Source organism: Onychostoma macrolepis, chromosome 20 (assembly GCF_012432095.1).
Source record: "Onychostoma macrolepis isolate SWU-2019 chromosome 20, ASM1243209v1, whole genome shotgun sequence".
Lineage (NCBI taxonomy): Eukaryota > Metazoa > Chordata > Actinopteri > Cypriniformes > Cyprinidae > Onychostoma > Onychostoma macrolepis.
In genome coordinates, this window is record NC_081174.1 from 11,525,883 (window position 1) to 11,544,454 (window position 18,572).

Below are 18,572 nucleotides of genomic sequence, written 5' to 3' on the forward strand. Positions count from 1 at the left end.
AAATACAATGAAAATATGCACTATGTCTTTCATTTTACACTTAACACAGGTCTTTGAAAATGTATTATTCTTTTTGTGATGTTTCACTGGTGAGATCTGAAGCCTATGGATCACACCATTCACAAGTGTATACACCGAATTGATCAAAAGTGACAGTAAAACCATTTATATTGTTTTTACAAAAAAAAAAAAAATAAACATTCTTTTGAGCTTTCTGTTCCTGTATCCTGAAAAAAAAAAAATATATATATATATATCACTGTTTCCACATTTAATATTATTAAGAAGCAAAACAATTTTTTTCAAATGTACATTTTATAATAAGAAATATTTTATTAAATCTACCAACCTGTGGACATCTTGGATTGCTTCTGACCACAGTTTGAGACCCGCTGATGTAGACCATTTCCATGTTATTCAGTTTTCAGCTTCAGAAGCTTTAGTCAGCTGTTGCTCTCATTCTGTCATGTCTGTATCAACAGCAATGCCACTGGGGAGTACAGTAGATGTGTTTGCCACTGAGGACCCGAACATCACAGAAGCAGCCGAGCAGGAGCTACAGATCTATGAGAAAAAAGATAATATCCTGCATGGCCACAGGAAGAAAAGGTGTTTCTTCACTTTGATTTAAAATCTACTTTGTTTCCTTATAGAAGACATAGCCAGTCTACCATAATTCATTGGGCTTCTGTGATTACCCTTTTGAAAAGCATTTTAAAGGGAGAAGGTTGTTACCATGGAGTTCATCAGGAAGTACATCCACGTCGCTAAGCTGGTGAAGCCAGTCCTGACACAGGAGGCATCGGACTACATAGCAGAGGAGTATTCCAGACTCCGGAGCCATGACCAAGTCAACAGTGACTCCGCCAGGGTCTGTAGAGCCCATTTAAAGTGTAAAATCTTGGGTGCTTTTCATGATATTGTTACTCTTGAATTGCTTGGTTTGATTTAGACTGACTGTTATCATTCCCACAGACGATGCCTGTGACCGCTCGAGCTCTGGAGACCATGATTAGATTGTCTAGTGAGGACTCTGAGATGGACGTCTCTCAGAGCCAAGATACAGAGAGTCAAAGGAACCTAAGGTGAGTGTGAAAGGACTTCGACCCTTACGATTTCACAGAAGATGAAAACAGTAGGTCAACTCATTCCCTTTGATTTCTCAGTAAGCTATGTTTAATCAATGCAGGTTCGGTCCATTACTGTACTAAAATCAGTTTTACCAATTTAGTAGTTTTTTGTCTGTTGAATTTTAATATTTTGTATGTATTAAGTGCTTTATATTATTGAATATATTAAGTCCTTTACACTGATGAAAATTATTAAATAAGTAACTTTAAATACTACGGAAAAACAATGTAATTTTTACATTAAATGATTTTAATTATGAATGAAATCAAGAGTTTAAAAAACTGTAAATTCTATATTAGCACTCAATTTAAGCTTGTAAAAATGAATGTTTGATGTATTTTACTTGGAATTGTTTGTTTGCAAAGATTCTTTAAGTAAATCGCAAAGTTATGATCCTGTTGTTCCTATCATGCCCCCTGGGGCATGAATAATTAATAAGGTTAAATTTTTCATGTGTTCCAGTTGTGTATATACACTGTTTTATGGTTGCTTTTGTTGTTAGGTTTAGCAACTTGCTGTTTTGTGACATCTTGAGTTCATTTTCTACTTTACTGATTGTTACTGTCATTGTGTGTTGTGTACGAAGTATTAAGGTCTCCATGCTCTTTTGGCTAATAACTATACTGAGTAGACATTAAAGGGCAACAAGATGTCTACTTGATTACATGTTTGTAAGTGAATCACATGCTTTAATAGCGTGTTTTTTGTTGTTGTTTTTTTCAGTGCTACATTGCTCGAGTAAAGAAATGTACTTCAGTATTGCAGAGTAAACATAAAATAATTAGAATAAGTAGAAATGACTCATCAAACTCTAACTGGCCACATTAAATTTACTTATTTCCTTTGCTAATTTTACATAACTTAGTTAAGTACATTTTACTTAATTCCATACTTAAATTTTACTTATTAAAGATGCTGTATGTAGGATTGACACCGAGTGGTTGAACTAGGTATTGCAGTCCAAATTCAAAATATTGGAGACGGTTTTTTTCACCCAGCCCCTCCTCCTCAGACTTGATGCACAGGCAGGTTGCCAGATTAATGACACCAACAGAAACGAGCTCATATGACGATTAATGAAAATAAATAAGCTGTGTTTTCCGCCAACTGGCAACCCGGGGTGCCGAAATACAATTGGGTAAACTGGCAGTGGGCGGGTTTCACAAACCATAACAAACACAGACATTCCGGGCCGGAACACACATTTTCAAAGGAGAATAACTGACTGTAGAATTGTTTTTCAGATAAACAAGTATGTTAACTTAGCATGTTTCTTAAATATCTGCAAACATATTATGGTATTTTTATGCTTTAGTAGAGTCAAAATCCTACATACAGCACCTTTAAAATATGTGCAAAAAACTTGCAAAAGAAAAAATTAAGTAAATTTTACTTTGTTTTTTGAGTGTATAAATATGATATTGTCTTATATGTGGTGGTGGTGGTGGTGTTGACAGCTGAGCTCAGCCAAGTCAGAAGAGCAGGCCAGTATCTCAGAGAAGCAGTCAAAGGAAGAAGGCTGACATCAGTCAGGACCGGTACAACAGAGTTCTCTTTATTATCAGATAATAGATTCTGGCCTGTGTCAATACTGTGAATTTTCCTGCAATGGAATTTTCTTCCATCATGTTTCTTTTCCCCCCTCATTTTGTTGTAACAGCGTGACCCTTTTGACTTGACATGTTTAGATTGAAAGCATTTTGTTACAGAACATGCCACTAATAAACTGTGTGAGCAATAATGGTTGAGTACTTCTTTTGATCAAGTGCTCTTTTTTATTTATTTTTTTTGCTTTTTATTTTGCATTTACATTTATTCATTTAGCAGGCACTTTTATCCAAAGCAACTTACAAATGAGGAATACAAGAATAAATTCATCTTAAGGAGGCAATGAACATCAGAAGTGCTAGTAATCTAGTAATAAAGTTTCTTGAGAATAGTACTGTTTAGTATTGTTTAGTATTGTAAACAATAGTATTGTTTTTTTTGTTTTGTTTTTTTAATGCAAATTATGATCCAGTCGCTCCAGCTCAGTAATGAAGACACCAATCTGGCAAATTCTGGAAAAATTTTTTTTTTTTTTTTTCTCTCTCTCTCTCCATTGAAGCTTCATGATGTATCCTGCATCTCATGGGGATCTTTTAGTCCATGGTCCTTTTAAAAGGAACTCTTGGGTTCTGCAAGAGAAAATTCAGTTTACAAATCTTTAAAAATAAAGCATAGCCTATACATAAACCTTAATAGGAAATAAAACGTGTCCTATTCTGTGTCCTAAACTCCTGAAACACTGGTGTCTCGTATTTTAGCGAAATCAATACAATTTGGAAAATAAATCAATGATATGTTGGCCTGTGTGTGAAAATATTCAGATAACCCCTTTGTAATTGTTACATTTTCATAGGTAACTGTAATTAATTTTTTCTCAGTAACTGTAACAGATTACAGTTACATTTATTTTGTAATTAAATTACATAATTCCATTACATGTGATTAGTTACTCCCCAATTCTGAATGGGAGATACTGTACATCCATTTACATTTAATAATGAATAATGGTACAATTATCAAGTATGGGAGGAGAAAACTGGTATGTGGATACATACAACCATCTGTCTCTTTGGCTCCTCCTCCTCCGCATCACGGTCATCAATTTCTAATTGCAGGTCTCTTATTTTTGGTCTCCTGGTCGTCAAAAGTCCAGTCACATCTATTGATGAAGTTGAAATTTAAAACTCTTGTCATATTTCATAAGAATTTCACTGGTATTGAATAAGAACTGCAAACCTTCAAGGGACAGGAGGAAGATGACATCCTGTCCTTTAATAAAGTTTCGACTCTTCAGATGACCATGTGTGATGAAATTGTTGGTACGGTGACCCAGCCCCCGGTAGTATCTACTGCCATCTGCGTCAGTGACTAGACTGCCTACTTTTCGTGGGTTGCCCCAAAAATACTTGGCTTTACCCATGGATGCACAAAGAGAGAAAATACTATTTATAAAACACATTTGTGACTTGAGCTAGCAAAATGAGTTACAATGAGCAAGTTTTCAAAAATGAGTTATTTTTCACATTTCACATTTCACATTCTCCATTAAAAGGCTTTCAGAATGATATATGAATTGTTGGAGTCTGACCTACACTCTTTTGAAATCTAAACAATCAGCAAACTCAATTCTGAGAAAAATCGAGTTAAAGTTTTCTGAAGGTTTCAAGGCAAAATCACCTAGCAACATTTAATTTTTTCCTCCACTTCTTTTCTTAATACTAATTAGTACTATATTAATAATCACAATATAGCTATTTTTATTTTATCTTGGTTATTATAAATAAGAACATAGCCTATGCAAAAAAAAAAAAAAAAGCAGTAGGCTAGAACAAATATAAGAAAGAAATATAATGCATTACCTTTTGCATTTTACATCTAAACAAAAAGTAAGAAAAACAAATAATCAAATGTAAAAATCCCCTTAGTGTGTTCATTACAAATAAATTGATTAGGCCTATTAAAACTACAAAAGCAGTTCAATCAAGAGCAGCAAGTGATTCCCTCTTTTCGCGCGCTGCCGGAAACACCTTTTATGCGGGCGCTGGATGACAGTCGGTGATAAGCGAGCAGAGAAAAGGTAGCCTACTCCCCTCAGAAAAGAATACAAATAAAGATAATTTTAGATGCTAAAGTACTATGTGGAGCATTGGGATCGCAAGGGCTTAATGAACGTATTTTTTTGAAAACCCCAAATCTGACTAAAATCCACATTTTTCACTTTTTTTTTTTTTTTGCCCATAGCTCAAAATTAGCACGTGCACATTCTGACTCATTTTGCCGGCACAGGTTGCATTTTATTGACTTTTATCTCTAAATAATCTGTAACCAAGTATCTGTAGGGCCTACTTAGCACATCAGCATTAATGGCTCATAAAAATGACCAATATCTATAACTTTGTGTCTTACAGTCAGTGGAGGTCTTGGCTGGATCTGTAGTGATCATCCTAATGTTGTTCATGCGGTGTTGGATGTCTGGATTCTGGTCCATCAGCTCCATGGATGCCTGACGCCACGGACATGGCCATTGGAGTTTGTTGTCTTTGGGTCCAGAGGTCAGGTAGAAGTAGATTGCCATTTTATTTGGACTATCCTTCAAGCCATTAATGTACAAACCAATCTGAAATGAGTAACCATCTGGGGATAGGAAGCGGGGGCTGTAGGTTTGGGAACCGGCAGGGGTTGTAGCAAGAAGCCTGGTAAAATCACGAATGCGCCAAGTGTATTGAGGACACTTTGTCTCTGAGAGGTTAATGTCATCCAGAGACAGACCACCCTTTGATGGTTTTCTTCCTTTAACTCCTTCAAACACTACTCTGAATTTATCAGAGACATTTAGTGTAACATGGTATAGTTCCCAGGAGCCTTGACGTCCACCTAGGTTGTACAAGTATAAGTTACCCATAGGCTAAAATGATTTATCTATTGGTGTTTTAAACATAAAGAATTATTACCACTGATCTTCTGAATGAGTCTCAGGGCTCCTTTGGGGTTTTTAGTGGTGTATTCACGCACCCAGATGTTTAGCTGGTCATCGACGCCCCCGCTGTTGTAGTGATAGAACTGCAGGCATTGGGACCGTCTTTTGGGGTAAAAGAGGCGACTTTGCAAGTAAGCCTTGTCACCCTGGGTTCCTGTGGCTGTGCTGAAATGCATGAAGAACCCAACCCCTGTGGATATATAAACTTTATTAGATAATAGACCATTAAGCCAGCCTTCTCATTTTCTCTTTGGACCTTATAATGGAGTTTAAAGATCATTTTGCATGTCATATCGTAATCCTTGACGACGAAATTGTCTGGAGAGGTCAAATAATATTTCCTTATTGTATCAGTAAAATGTGTTTATCATGAAGACCAAAGTGCCACCATCATGAAAGAGGCATTTATATTTTGATTACTCTTGTGAAGTCATGGAAATGCAATAGCAGATTTTTTTTTTCTTTTACAGTCGGTGTAAACTTTGCAAAAATGATATTTGCTACTGTATGTGAAAAGGTCAAATTTCCACACAACACCTGCTTGATGTGACTCACAATGACAAGAGTCTGGTTTTTCGATGCATCACAACCAAAGAAATTTGCATTTATATGGCTTTTGGACAAATGAGGTTTCACAATGGGTGGGGCTACTGAGCATGATGGTGCATAAATGGAAAAACAATTGCAAAATTCTCTTAATTCACTTGCATGAAGTTTTATTGCTAGCGATCCTGTGGCTCAAAAATTGCAATTTTAAATGTAAATGAATCATTGTAAATGAATGCATTGTTATCATTGAAATCATTATAAATAAATGCAAAACTCAGTTGGGTTGTGTTGGGTTGAATCCTGCTTTTGTGATTAGGGGTGTTTATACCTTTACATTGACCCAGATTGGTGTAGTCTCTCTGTGGACCACCCTTTACTCTTTTTACACGAGCCCACTTGGCATTTCCACCATCACCCTGGATCATACCACAGATATTCGGCTCCTCAAACTGGCAAGAGTCCAGAAAAGTTGAGGCTGTAGCTGGACAAATTATGAAAAAAGTTTAGGACAAGATGAGTGATAGAAGCAAAGTATTAGTTGAGCAAGCAGTCTGTATCTTATCTGTCAAACTAATGTCAATATATTTATAAAAAAAATAAATGGAGAATTATTCAGTCGGGTCTTCCACAGAAAGTGCTTAATCATAAACTTACTACAATTGTATAGCCGGTTCAGCTTGAGCAGGTCACTGTCACTAAACTCCATGCGTTGACCAATCACATCCAAGAATTCTGGTATTTTGGTAACGATGGTTGGCTTACTGCCTTTGCTGAAGTGTGTTTTACTGTAGTGCATGACTGAACTGTAATCATAGGGCACACCGAGTTTGCTTAACACCTTTTCATCATGTAAATCAAAGTTGTGCTTATGACCTAAGAAAGAAACAAACCGCAAAACAGTTAATGAACAAATTAGTTTGCATTTAATATTAGTATATTTATAAATTTTAGGAGTTTGGCAAGACAGAATGATGTTATTATTGATGCGTGTATTTAAGAATTCAATAGTTACCCTCTTTAATCTGGTCCCACATGATGGTGACGTAGTCGTCTCTATCAGATCGGGACTGCTCGTGCCAAAAACCCAGCGCATGCAGAAACTCGTGCTCCACTGTTGCTAATTGATCACAGTTTGCACCAATTGACAACTCTTGTTTCCCCATCTTTCGATTCCCCACCTTTGAGAAACATCTGATGAAACAGAAAAACATCACATGTCCATTACCCTGAATTTCACATCTTTGCAAAAATATACACCCCTTAGATACAGCCAGTGCAATACAAATCCCAATGTTTTCATGTGCCTGAAAATGTCTAACATGCTTATTTGCCTAAAATGTTATTTAATACATTTTAAATAAATACCCTATATAGTGCACTACATGCCATCCACTGTACAGAAAATAATATGTGAACAGGGCCGGTCGAAGATGGTGGATTAAGCAGGTGGGTTTTTTAAAAGCTTGTGACAGTTGTTCCTAAAAGCTTGCTTGAAGTGAGTAATTCCCACTGTTGTACATCAAGATGTCTTCACAAAAACTGATTAAACCTGCCAAACTAAAACTAGACCCCAAAGGGAAAGATTCCTTGCCCAATGTTGAAAAGAAAGATGAGGCAAAAGTAATGGAGCATACTATGCAATGGAGATTATTGTGCAAAATGCAACCCGAATTCCAGAAATGTTGGGACGTTTTTTAAATTTGAATAAAATGAAAACTAAAAGACTTTCAAATTACATGAGCAAATATTTTATTCTCAATAGAACATAGAGAGCATAAACAATGTTTAAACGGAGAAATTGTATCCACTAAATGAGCTCATTTCAAATTTGATGTCTGGAACAGGTCTAAAATAAGTTGGTACGGGTTCAACAAAGGGCTGAAAAAGCAAGAAATTTTGAAAAGATTCAGTTGGGAGAACATCTAGAAACTAATTAAGTTAATTGACATCAGGTCTGTTACATAAAAGTACATAGCTATAAAAGTGAAAAGATTGTGGAATACTTTAGAGTAATAGAAAACCAACGGACCCAACAGTCATGACATGCATGCTGTTGATTCTGTGTAACCGAATCATTAATTGAAAAGGGCATGCTCAAAATAATAGCAGTGTGGAGATTAATTAGAGAGTTAAATCATTCTGTGAAAAAACTGGTGTCAAACAAGTGACCCTTATTTAAGGACGAAGGCAGCAAATGTTGTACTGTGCATTTCTCTCTGAAAATCTGAGTAAAATGGGTCGTTCCAGATAGTGTTCAAAAGAATTGCGTACTTTGATTAAAAACTTGATTAGAGAGGGCAAAACATATAAAGAAGTGCAGAAAATGATAGGCTGCTCAGCTAAAATGTCAAATGCTTTAAAATGGCAACCAAAAACAGAAAGATGTGGAATAAAATGGAAAACTATCATTTGAATGGATCGAAGAATAAGAAGACTTAGCCAATGATCAGCTCCAGGGTGATCGAAGAAAGTCTAGAGTTACCTGTGAGTACTTTAACAATTAGAAGACGCCTAATCGGCAAGAAGCCGAAATGGGTGTTTCAACAAGACAACAACCCCAAACACACCAGTAAGCGAGCAGCATCTTGGTTCCAGACCAACAAGATTAACTTTATGGAGTGGCCAATCCGATCTCCAGACCTTAATCCAATAGAAAACTTGTGGGGTGACATCAAAAATGCTGTTTCTGAGGCAAAACCAAGAAATGCAGAGGAATCGTGGAGTGCAATCGTCCTGGGCTGGAATACCTGTTCACAGGTGCCAGACTCCATGCGACACAGATGTGAAGCAGTTCTCAGAAACCGTGGCTATACAACTAAATGTTAGTTCAGTCATTCACAAGAAAGCTAAATCTTCAAGCATTTTTCTGTTTATACAGTAAAGTAAATGTTTGACCTTGTAAAGAAAAATGCAGACGCTGCTATTTTTTTGAACAGCCTAATATTCCTTTTTCTTCACTTTCCTCAAATTTGCAAATTTTGTTTTTATGTTTTGATTTAGAATAGAATGTGCAATGTTCCCAATGCATTTGTGTGTATTGAAGTAAAAATTTCGAGCTTTACTCGCTTTTTTAAACACAATCAGGTGTGGGATTACAAATTTATTTAAATGTTTAATTTAGATTCCAATGTAATAGTGTACAAACTGAAGAAGTTATATACCTTGTATTTAGCATTTAAGGTGAAAAATGGTGACATGAGTCAGATCACTACATCAGATGCAAGAGGTCCCTGCCAGTTCCTGTTCTCCTATTGTAAGTGAAATGAGCCAAATGAGCCAGACTCGAATCTTTTGTTCTGCAAATGGCTTTCGGAGCCCCCTGGCCCAGACATGAATCGTTAGACTGATTGGATTATCAATGCAATCGAGTGTTGTTGATTGGGTCTGTCTTTCTCATTTGCATGCTTTGTTTAAAGTCGTCACCCAGGTGCTTTGTTTCCATTCCTAAGCACTGCCCCCTAAATGTATATACACTACAATGTATCACTGCTTTTAGTTAGACTTGGATGACTACAGCGACGCGCAGCGAGTTCTCAATAAAGAGTAACTTCTGTATGAAAGATATCCCAACGTCTCCTGGTCTCTGCTTCGTAGAAGATAAAAGTTCACAACAGATGGTGCTGTGACCCGGATAGAGTTCCAGCTTCCTCACCTGAATCCAGATTGAAAACTTCAAGCTCAAACAAAGATCTGCTTCCAGACTGCATCTTTTGGAATCCAGCGAAAACTTCAAGCTGAACAAAGATTTCCAGACTGAATTTTTCTTTCAACCAAGGTTGTGGTGAGTGCTGTCTCTAATCCAAAAGAACCTTTAAGACCAGTACAAATTTGTTATCCTCTGCGCCGTCAGAGAAGAGTTAACAGACAGCTGTAGGGTTTGGTTAGCTAAGTTATCCTCTAAAAATGTCCTTTTAGAGATGAAGGTTATCCTCTGTCCAGGCAGGGAAGATTAGCATCACGTGCTAATAGTGTGTTATCCTCTGTTTTCAGGCAGGGAAGTTTAGCATCATGTGCTAAAATTGGTTATCCTCTGTTTTCAGGCAGGGAAGTTAAGTGTGAAGTGTTGGTAATTTGGAAAGTTAACAATAGTTAAGCTGTGTTAACAAATGTACCCTCTGTTGATCAGAGAAGTTTTAGTGTTTGTTTGTGTGGTACAGAAGAAACGTACAAAATGGTTAGAAGGAATGCTAGGCGGATTCCAACAACAGAAAAGGGTGGTCTTGCGACTCCATTGTGGTCAGATAGTGAATTCAAAACACTGTTAGGGGAACAAATGAACCTAATGATCACTGAGAAAGTTAGACAAGAACTAACTGAGAAATATGAGATCCATCCAGACAAGACTTGGTCTGTAGATGAGTGTAAAAAGGTATTAGGAGCATGTATTCGCAAGAACAATGTGAAAGGCATTATCTGCTGCCACAGAGAATTTGGTTTAGCGCTAGCTACACAACAGTCTCAGCGTAACTCAGAGCTAGAGGAACAGAACAAAGAGCTCCGTGCTAGAGTATCCTCTTTGACTAAGAAATTGAACCGCAACAAAGCTTCAGAAAAAAATTATGTAGAAGAAGTTAGTCAGCTGGATAACAATTATCCTGATTTACAAGCTTTCTTTGAAAGAGATGTAGCTCTCCAATCAGTAATTGATGTGCCTGTAAGTTCGGTCAATGTTTGTGGTGCTAGGAGAAGATCTCAGGGAATTGAGGAAACTGAAAGTGTTCCTCTCAACTCTTCTGTTGTGCAAGTACAAACTGTTGCCAAAACACTAGGACCTAAAGATATAGAGAGACTGTCCCAGAGCTTACCCTCAGCACGCACAGATTTTTCTGAATTTAGAAGAGCATTGATCAACAAAATGCGTCTCTACGACATGTCGTTAGCAGAAGTCACACAGCTGATGTCACAAATTCTAACTGAATCTGAATTCAACAGTTTTGAGTCTGCCGTTACTTCTGAACTACAACATGCCAGTAAAGGCGATTTGAGAGAAGGGGTTTTGAAAATTCTAAAGAATATCATGGGACCCAAAATAGACTGGTCCAGAATCACTAACTGTGTGCAAAGGAAAGAAGAAACTGTGAGTGAATACACTGAAAGGTTTTGTCAGTCAGCTGTAACTTACAGTGGAATAGTGGATGATTCTGAAAGTGTGCTTGATGACAAAGGACCACTAGTTCGAACATGGTTTGATGGCCTTTTATCAGAGTACAGATCAGCTTTGCCATTCTTAGATCTAACATGGTCCACTGGAAGCTTGCAAAACAGCTTGGACAGGTTAGTTACTTGGGAAAGAGACTCTGATGTTAAAGCCAGAGTAAAGATTGCAGCGGCGTCCTTTAAGGTCAACACAGAGAACCGACAGCAACGTAAATGTCCTAAGAAGGAGGGCAGTTGTCATTACTGCGGTAAACCTGGACACTGGATGAAAGAGTGTAGGAAAAGCAAAAAGACATTAGGAGAAATTAACAGCTTTACTCAGCTCCTACTCAGTCTACTTGGTACTCTGAAGCAGCCCCTCCCCGCTTCACCGAACTGTTGGAGCAGTTTGCTCAGGTGTTAACTGTTAGGGCTGTGAGTGCTTAATTTCCCAGTAATGTACAACAAAGCTGAAAGATTCTTTGTAAATAAAACTACAGGAAGGTTACTGTCACTTCCTTCTATTGAGAGAATGCTAATTAAGTACACTCACAGCCTTCAAAGCTATACTACAGCACACCACAGTCACTCACCTATCCTCTTTGGGTTATGATGTTTGTTATGACTGATGTTCCATTAGAGGATGGAGATGTCACACACTAAAGTTTGCACACCACCTACAGGGATAGGTTAGGACACATGGACCAGTGTGGAGCCCAGGGAAGAACCAAGGCAATAGGCTTCGGGGGCCAACCCTGCGGTGAACATCCCCTCATAGGCCTTCCCCATCCACTAGTCCACCCTCACCTCACTGTTCTTTAGGTGTCACAGGAATTAAGAAATAGGGAAAGAAGGAACAACAATAGCAGACTCAGATTGAACAGAGGATACAACCCTAATGTTTGCAGTCTTTAGAACAAATACTGCTCTGTCTTTTTGTTTTCTTTCTTCCTCTGTGCAGATACCACTTGATGGCTGTCCTGAGACCCATACGCGCCGACCCCCTCACCTGCGTATGAAGCCACAACCTCTAAAAGACAACAAGACTCACTACCGAGCCAACTGTCACGGAAGACAGAACAAAAAAAAAAAAAAATACACAACGCAGAGACTCACATCAGCAAATGACTTCCGCCTCTCACGAGGAAATGACAGTTCCAACCAGAAAAGATTATTCATCACTACAGACAATCAACACAGAACAAGTGCTATGAGCCTGTAACGATCACAAGTTACAAGAATAAACTTTTAAGTGTCTAAATTTGTATTTTGTGAGAGTTATTAGAACTCTCAAAGGGGGAATTGTGGGATTACAAATTTATTTAAATGTTTAATTTAGATTCCAATGTAATAGTGTACAAACTGAAGAAGTTATATACCTTGTATTTAGCATTTAAGGTGAAAAATGGTGACATGAGTCAGATCACTACATCAGATGCAAGAGGTCCCTGCCAGTTCCTGTTCTCCTATTGTAAGTGAAATGAGCCAAATGAGCCAGACTCGAATCTTTTGTTCTGCAAATGGCTTTGAGCCCCTGGCCCAGACATGAATCGTTAGACTGATTGGATTATCAATGCAATCGAGTGTTGTTGATTGGGTCTGTCTTTCTCATTTGCATGCTTTGTTTAAAGTCGTCACCCAGGTGCTTTGTTTCCATTCCTAAGCACTGCCCCCTAAATGTATATACACTACAATGTATCACTGCTTTTAGTTAGACTTGGATGACTACAGCGACGCGCAGCGAGTTCTCAATAAAGAGTAACTTCTGTATGAAAGATATCCCAACGTCTCCTGGTCTCTGCTTCGTAGAAGATAAAAGTTAACAACACAGGCAAGAATGGGACCACATTCCAACACCAAAACGCATAACCTCGATGCCCAGATGTCTTCAAACTGTTTTGAAAAGAAGAGGTGAAGCTACACCATGGTAAACATGACCCCATCCCAACTATTTTGAGACCTGTAGCAGGCATCAAATTTGAAATGAGCTCATTTTGTGCATAAAATTTTAAAATTTCTCAGTTTAAACATTTGTAATGTTATCTATGTTCTATTGTGAATAAAATATTGGCTCATGTGATTTGAAATTCTTTTAGTTTTCATTTTATTCAAATTTAAAAAACGGGTTTTAAAAGAGAATGCTGAGATGGCTAATGAAACCATTTTGGAGGTAATATTGAATCTGGAAAGGAGGGTGTATGAGAATCTGGTGGATTTAAGTGAAAAATCCAAACAAAGCAGCACCATGATGCGTCATTGAAGTATGACGGACTGGTGTTGACGGATGATGTGATACGTTTCTAACTTTAAGACAGTGGGGAATTTTTTTTTTTTTTTTTTTTTGAAAAGGGCAAAAAGCTCATTGTGTGTTTTTACACAAGACTCATTCTTCAGTCTTGGATGCCTCTTTGTGGACTAATCAATAGGGTGATACGATTTTTTTCAGCCATGATTCTAACCTTTCTGGAGGTCTGGCAATATGCTTCAACAAATGTCATGGGGAACTCATTACTTATAAAGCTGATGGTAGTGGTCATTGGTTAATGGTGGTACTGAAAACTGATGGTCTTTTTCTCATTTTCATTAATATTTATGGCTTTAACAATGCAGCTCAAAAATCAGAAATTAGTAGAAGATAATTCTAATGTGATTAAAGAAACTAAAGTGTCCATCTGATAATGCTCTATCTAGTAGTAGGGGATTGGAATATGGTTCCAGATGAGTGGAAGGACAGATGGCCTCCCAGACTTAACAAACGGTGGCTTAACGAATTTTTGAAGACAGAAAATGAATCACATTTGAAGATATTTAAATCCTGAAGTTTTTTCCTGGTTTAAACCTAATGGGGAGAGCAAATCCAGAATTAATTATTGATTGGTTAGTGATTTTAAAATAGGCTTTCAATCTACAATTTTTAAGGCTCCATTAACAGATCATTGCTTGATAGATTTTGTTTTAGAACCCACATTTAAGCAATTTAGAAACAAATGTTATTGGAAGTTCAATGCCTGTCTTTTACGAAAGGAAGAGTTTTGCAGTAAAATCAAGGAATTAATAAGTCGTATAGAGATAAATGAATCTTTTAATTGTAATGTAAGTAAATGGGAATTTTTTAAATTCAAAGATTTTTTCCATATATGTTTCCCTAAAGCCCTATTTGCACAGGATTAGTATTACCTGGTGACCTCTAGTCATTTGTAATGACGTATGCAGCATGTGGTAAGGAACATTTTTCTGTTTATGATAATGTTACTCAAAGGTTTGACATCATATCCAGGGGATTAGTAAATTTGAGTAAAATCACAGGCTTTTCTTATCACATTGCAAAAGCGCCACACAAAATGCTAATGGGGGGTGGGGGATAAAAGGGAAAAAAAGGGAGTTTGAAAGTAATTTTATTCTTAAGTCAGTGTTGTAATAAACCCATTTTAAATAATGAGGAAAAACAGAGGGATGGAGCTTCAGAACAAATTAGATCATCTTTATCTTGAGAGGGTACGAGGGGCCTTTGTAAGGTCACGTGCCAGGTGGATTGAGGAAGGCGAAAATGACTCTTCATATTTTTAGTAATTTAGAAAAAAATAGGCAGCCAAAAAACTCCATTAAAAGTTTAATGGCGCAAGAAGAAGAATGCAAAGATTTTAGAAGAATTGAAAAATAAGTGTTTCTGTTTTATTCTAAATTATATTCTTCAGATATATATATAGAATGATTATAGCCATTCCAGTTGCTTTAAGATTAATGGTTAAGTGAGATACATTAAACTTCCAAGTTTCCTCAGAATTGAGGCAGCTTTCCTTAGAAGATTATCATTTTTGGGAGAAAAAAAAATAGTGTCACATCTCTAGCTGGAGTGCCCACGTGCTCTGCTACAGGGCACCCCATCCTGTATTCTTTACCATTCACCCCAGACTACATTTCCCATAATCCTTTGCCTGGAGACATCATCAACTGCAATCACCTGTCTCTCATCACCTCATCAGTCTCCCATTATAAGAATGGCACACACACACACACACTATCATATTGAATGTCCGTATGTTTTCCGAGTTGCCTATGTTTTGACCCTGGATTGGTTCCTTGTTTTTGATTGTTTGCTGCCTGCCCTGATCAATGCCTGTTTGTGGATTACTCTTCTGCCCTGTCTGGGATTTTACTGTTTGCTGTTTATGGACCCTGCCTGTTTTGACCACACTCTCTTTTAATAAAGCCTGCATTTGGATACCTCCGACTCTGTTGTCGCATCCCTCGTTACAAAGATATTTATTTGAAATTTTATTTTGCAGGCTTACCCAAACTCAATTAGACTGGTGTACATGCTTAAAGATTTCGATATGGTTGGGGGAAAAGTAAAATAAAAATTATCTGTCTTTCCCCCTCCCTCCTAAAGCTAAAGAGGTGAGCTTCAAGATTCTAAATGAGATTTATCCTACCAACTAATTTAAGACTGAATTTTAATTTTGAAACAAGTATGGAAACTTTAGACCATGTTTTTCTTTTTGTGTGATATGGTGCAACCTTTTTGGAGAGAGGTGCAAAACTGGTTATGTTTAAGGAATGTTAAATTCCCACCCCTCAATGTGAAGGTCATGTTTTGGTATTTTTCTTGAAAACAAAGAGTTTGAATTTGTTATTAATTTCTTGTTGTGATTTAGGAAGTTTTTTTTATTTGTGAGTGCAGATGGTTTAAATCTAAACCCAACTTTATCCAATTGTGGAATGAGGTAAAAGTCATATAAAAATCTTTAAAATTTGTTAAAAACAAGCAAGCCTTTAAGTTGATTTCTCTCTTGGATTTGTGTGAATTAATTTAAAAAGCCTTTTTGTTGTATTTACATTTATTTTTGATGCATTTTATTTATTTATTTATTTTTTTCTGGTTTGCATATTTTATTTTTATTTTTGGTAATGCTCAACCAAGGCTGAACAAGATTGGTTATATTTTGGAATGTGATTATGCACCTTGTTTGGTTGTAAAGTTGATGCAACACTGTGAACTCTGTAAACAAGTGATGGATTTCAGCATCTATAATGTAGGGTGCGGGCGCTTCAGATTCTAGAGAGCATTTGATTGGACAGAAATTTTGACGAGAAGCTGAAAAATCGTTGATCCATATCGATGGAAGATAGAGACTGTACGTTTTGAATGGTTATATCTTCTAAATAGCTTATATATGACATATTCATACTGAGAAAAAAATAATTTGGTAGGTTTTTGTTTGAAAAAAGTGACATTCATTTATATAAATGTGTATATAATTTTGATTATTACACGATGTGTGAAGATGAGTTTGAATGTGTGTAATGTTTTGAAGTTTTCTTACCCACTGCCTTTAAATACGAAAATGTAGTTTGGCTCTCTATCCCAGGGTTTAAATTCAATACAGGTCTTGAGTCTGAATTGCTCGAATGCTTTCAGTATCACACCTTTGGCATTGATTTCTATAAAAAAAATTAAAAAAAACATAAGAATGTGAAAAAGAGCAAGTAAAGCAGAAGAGCTTAAATTCAACTTAAAACAATCAATTATTATATATTCACAGACCAAGGCTGCTGTCTAGGACATATGGCACAGTGGTCGGCCAGCGATACTTTTCACTCAAAATAGTGTTTCTGTCTTCTCCCTGTTAAATATAAACCAAACATGGATTCATTTTATTTAAAGAAAATTTTATTATATTGATGTTTGTGATGTTTAGTGTATCTAACTGTATTTACAAATTAGTTTGACCTCCTGAGGTTAATGTTGACATTTTCTAGGTTAAGGTTAAGAATGTCCTAAAAAATTATTTTGTTATTTTTCAGGCCCAGAGATTCAGGCCCTACTTTGTACCCTGTTTGTGGAAAGCACAAACACTGACCTCATGCATCAGAATGTCTCCTTCCACCAGGTCAAGTCCTGCCGCTATTGAACAAGACAGCAGTTAATGCAAAAATGTTATAGAAATTATGCTACAGATTTAAGACATGATATTAATGTTTCGACAAACCTTCATTTATATTAAATATATCCTGTTCTTCTCCATTATCCACATCAATCTCTGTATTGCCTAAAAAAAGGTCAAATTCAATAGTATATAAATAAAAAAAAAAACAGTTGTGATTATTGAATGCATTGTTATATTAAAATGATGTGATTGTTATGACTCACCTGTGAGTGAAGATGTTGGCTTTGAAAGAAAACATTTGAGTGATACAGTAAGTGTCAAATGTACCCATTTACATCAACAAACTATTACAGTGCAAGCTTTGATATTGTATGAAATAACCACAAACAATCACAAAACCCTTTCAGTCTTGAACAAAGTCATTGTATTTTAATATAACAACAGCTGTGTTAGATTTGTTCTAAAATATGATCATTTGCTTTTGTTTAGCACAATATTAATCAACACATGATCACAAAATTGTTGTTTTTATAACATCTGAATTCTACACTCACCAAACACAGGGCTGTGGCACATACGCACAGAATCAGCAATGTATGGAGAGACGCCATGAGAACTTCACTCTGAGCCGGTCTCTTCAGAACATCAGTGCATTGTGTATTAACCAATTTATAGAACAAAAGTGATGCAAGCTTGTATCTGATAGTTTACGATTTATTACACTAATGGTCAACTTGTTATTATTAGACATGGTAAAATAAATTATCAATAATGATTTGGCTAAGAGTTGGGAGTTTAAAGCAACAGTTCACCTAAAATGAAAATTTTCTGAAAATGTACTCACCCTTGTTATGGAAAAATCTCTTATTGTGAGGCAATAACCCAGAGAGTATTGCAGAATAAGAAAAAACAGGGTTTATTCTTGCAAGAAAGTCAGACAATCATATAAAGCATCTGTACAGTGTGTGACAAAGAGGAACACTTCGACTCAGCATTTATATCCCAAACAAACCAGGATGTTTCTATCTCATCCAATCATAATGCATACTCACCATATGCCTCCTTTTAGGGTATCTGTCTATTTTCCCTCAGACTAGCGTTGATTAAGTATTTAATGCATAGCATCTTTCTTGAAGTTATGGGTGTAGGGCCTCAGAGTAAAAGAAACCATTTCTCATTTTGCACTTGTCTCGAACCATTTCGCATGTGATATCAACATGAGCATCAATAAATGTGACCCTGGACCACAAAAGCAGTCATGAGGGTCAATTTTGAGATGTATACAGCATCTGAAAGCTGAATAAATAAGCTTTACATTCATGTATGGTTTGTTAGGATAGGAC

At 36.6% G+C, this 18,572-nt stretch overlaps 2 protein-coding genes across 2 annotated transcripts; one reads left to right on the forward strand and one right to left on the reverse strand.

Annotated features, from left to right (window-relative positions):
• Nucleotides 1–483: 483 nt before the first annotated feature.
• On the forward strand, nt 484–2,654 carry LOC131526601 (maternal DNA replication licensing factor mcm3-like). Its single transcript, XM_058754950.1, has 5 exons — nt 484–609; nt 721–871; nt 976–1,085; nt 1,594–1,597; nt 2,589–2,654. The coding sequence occupies exons 1-5, from the start codon at nt 485–487 to the stop codon at nt 2,652–2,654; spliced, it is 456 nt and encodes a 151-aa protein (XP_058610933.1). The 5' UTR covers nt 484.
• Nucleotides 2,655–2,862: 208 nt separating this feature from the next.
• On the reverse strand, nt 2,863–18,189 carry LOC131527746 (meprin A subunit beta-like). Its single transcript, XM_058757050.1, has 15 exons — nt 18,074–18,189; nt 17,784–17,864; nt 17,493–17,511; nt 17,332–17,391; nt 17,203–17,246; nt 16,887–16,965; nt 16,666–16,783; nt 7,218–7,396; nt 6,860–7,078; nt 6,534–6,686; nt 5,631–5,846; nt 5,086–5,553; nt 3,916–4,089; nt 3,735–3,838; nt 2,863–3,308 (listed from the first exon to the last, which is right to left on the reverse strand). Exons 2-15 carry the CDS (start codon nt 17,838–17,840, stop codon nt 3,273–3,275), a joined length of 1,926 nt encoding a protein of 641 aa, XP_058613033.1. The 5' UTR covers nt 17,841–17,864; nt 18,074–18,189; the 3' UTR covers nt 2,863–3,272.
• Nucleotides 18,190–18,572: the final 383 nt, after the last annotated feature.

Bases quoted from the DNA above. Each gene is read 5' to 3' on its own strand.
- LOC131526601 (XM_058754950.1), top strand. From the start codon at position 485: ATGCCACTGGGGAGTACAGTAGATGTGTTTGCCACTGAGGACCCGAAC. The intron at 610-720 runs GTGTTTCTTCAC...AGCATTTTAAAG, and splicing joins CATGGCCACAGGAAGAAAAG to GGAGAAGGTTGTTACCATGG. The intron at 872-975 runs GTCTGTAGAGCC...TCATTCCCACAG, and splicing joins TCAACAGTGACTCCGCCAGG to ACGATGCCTGTGACCGCTCG.
- LOC131527746 (XM_058757050.1), bottom strand. From the start codon at position 17,840: ATGGCGTCTCTCCATACATTGCTGATTCTGTGCGTATGTGCCACAGCC. The intron at 7,397-16,665 runs GTAAGAAAACTT...CTGTTTCATCAG, and splicing joins TTCGTATTTAAAGGCAGTGG to ATGTTTCTCAAAGGTGGGGA. The intron at 6,687-6,859 runs GTAAGTTTATGA...TAATTTGTCCAG, and splicing joins GAACCGGCTATACAATTGTA to CTACAGCCTCAACTTTTCTG.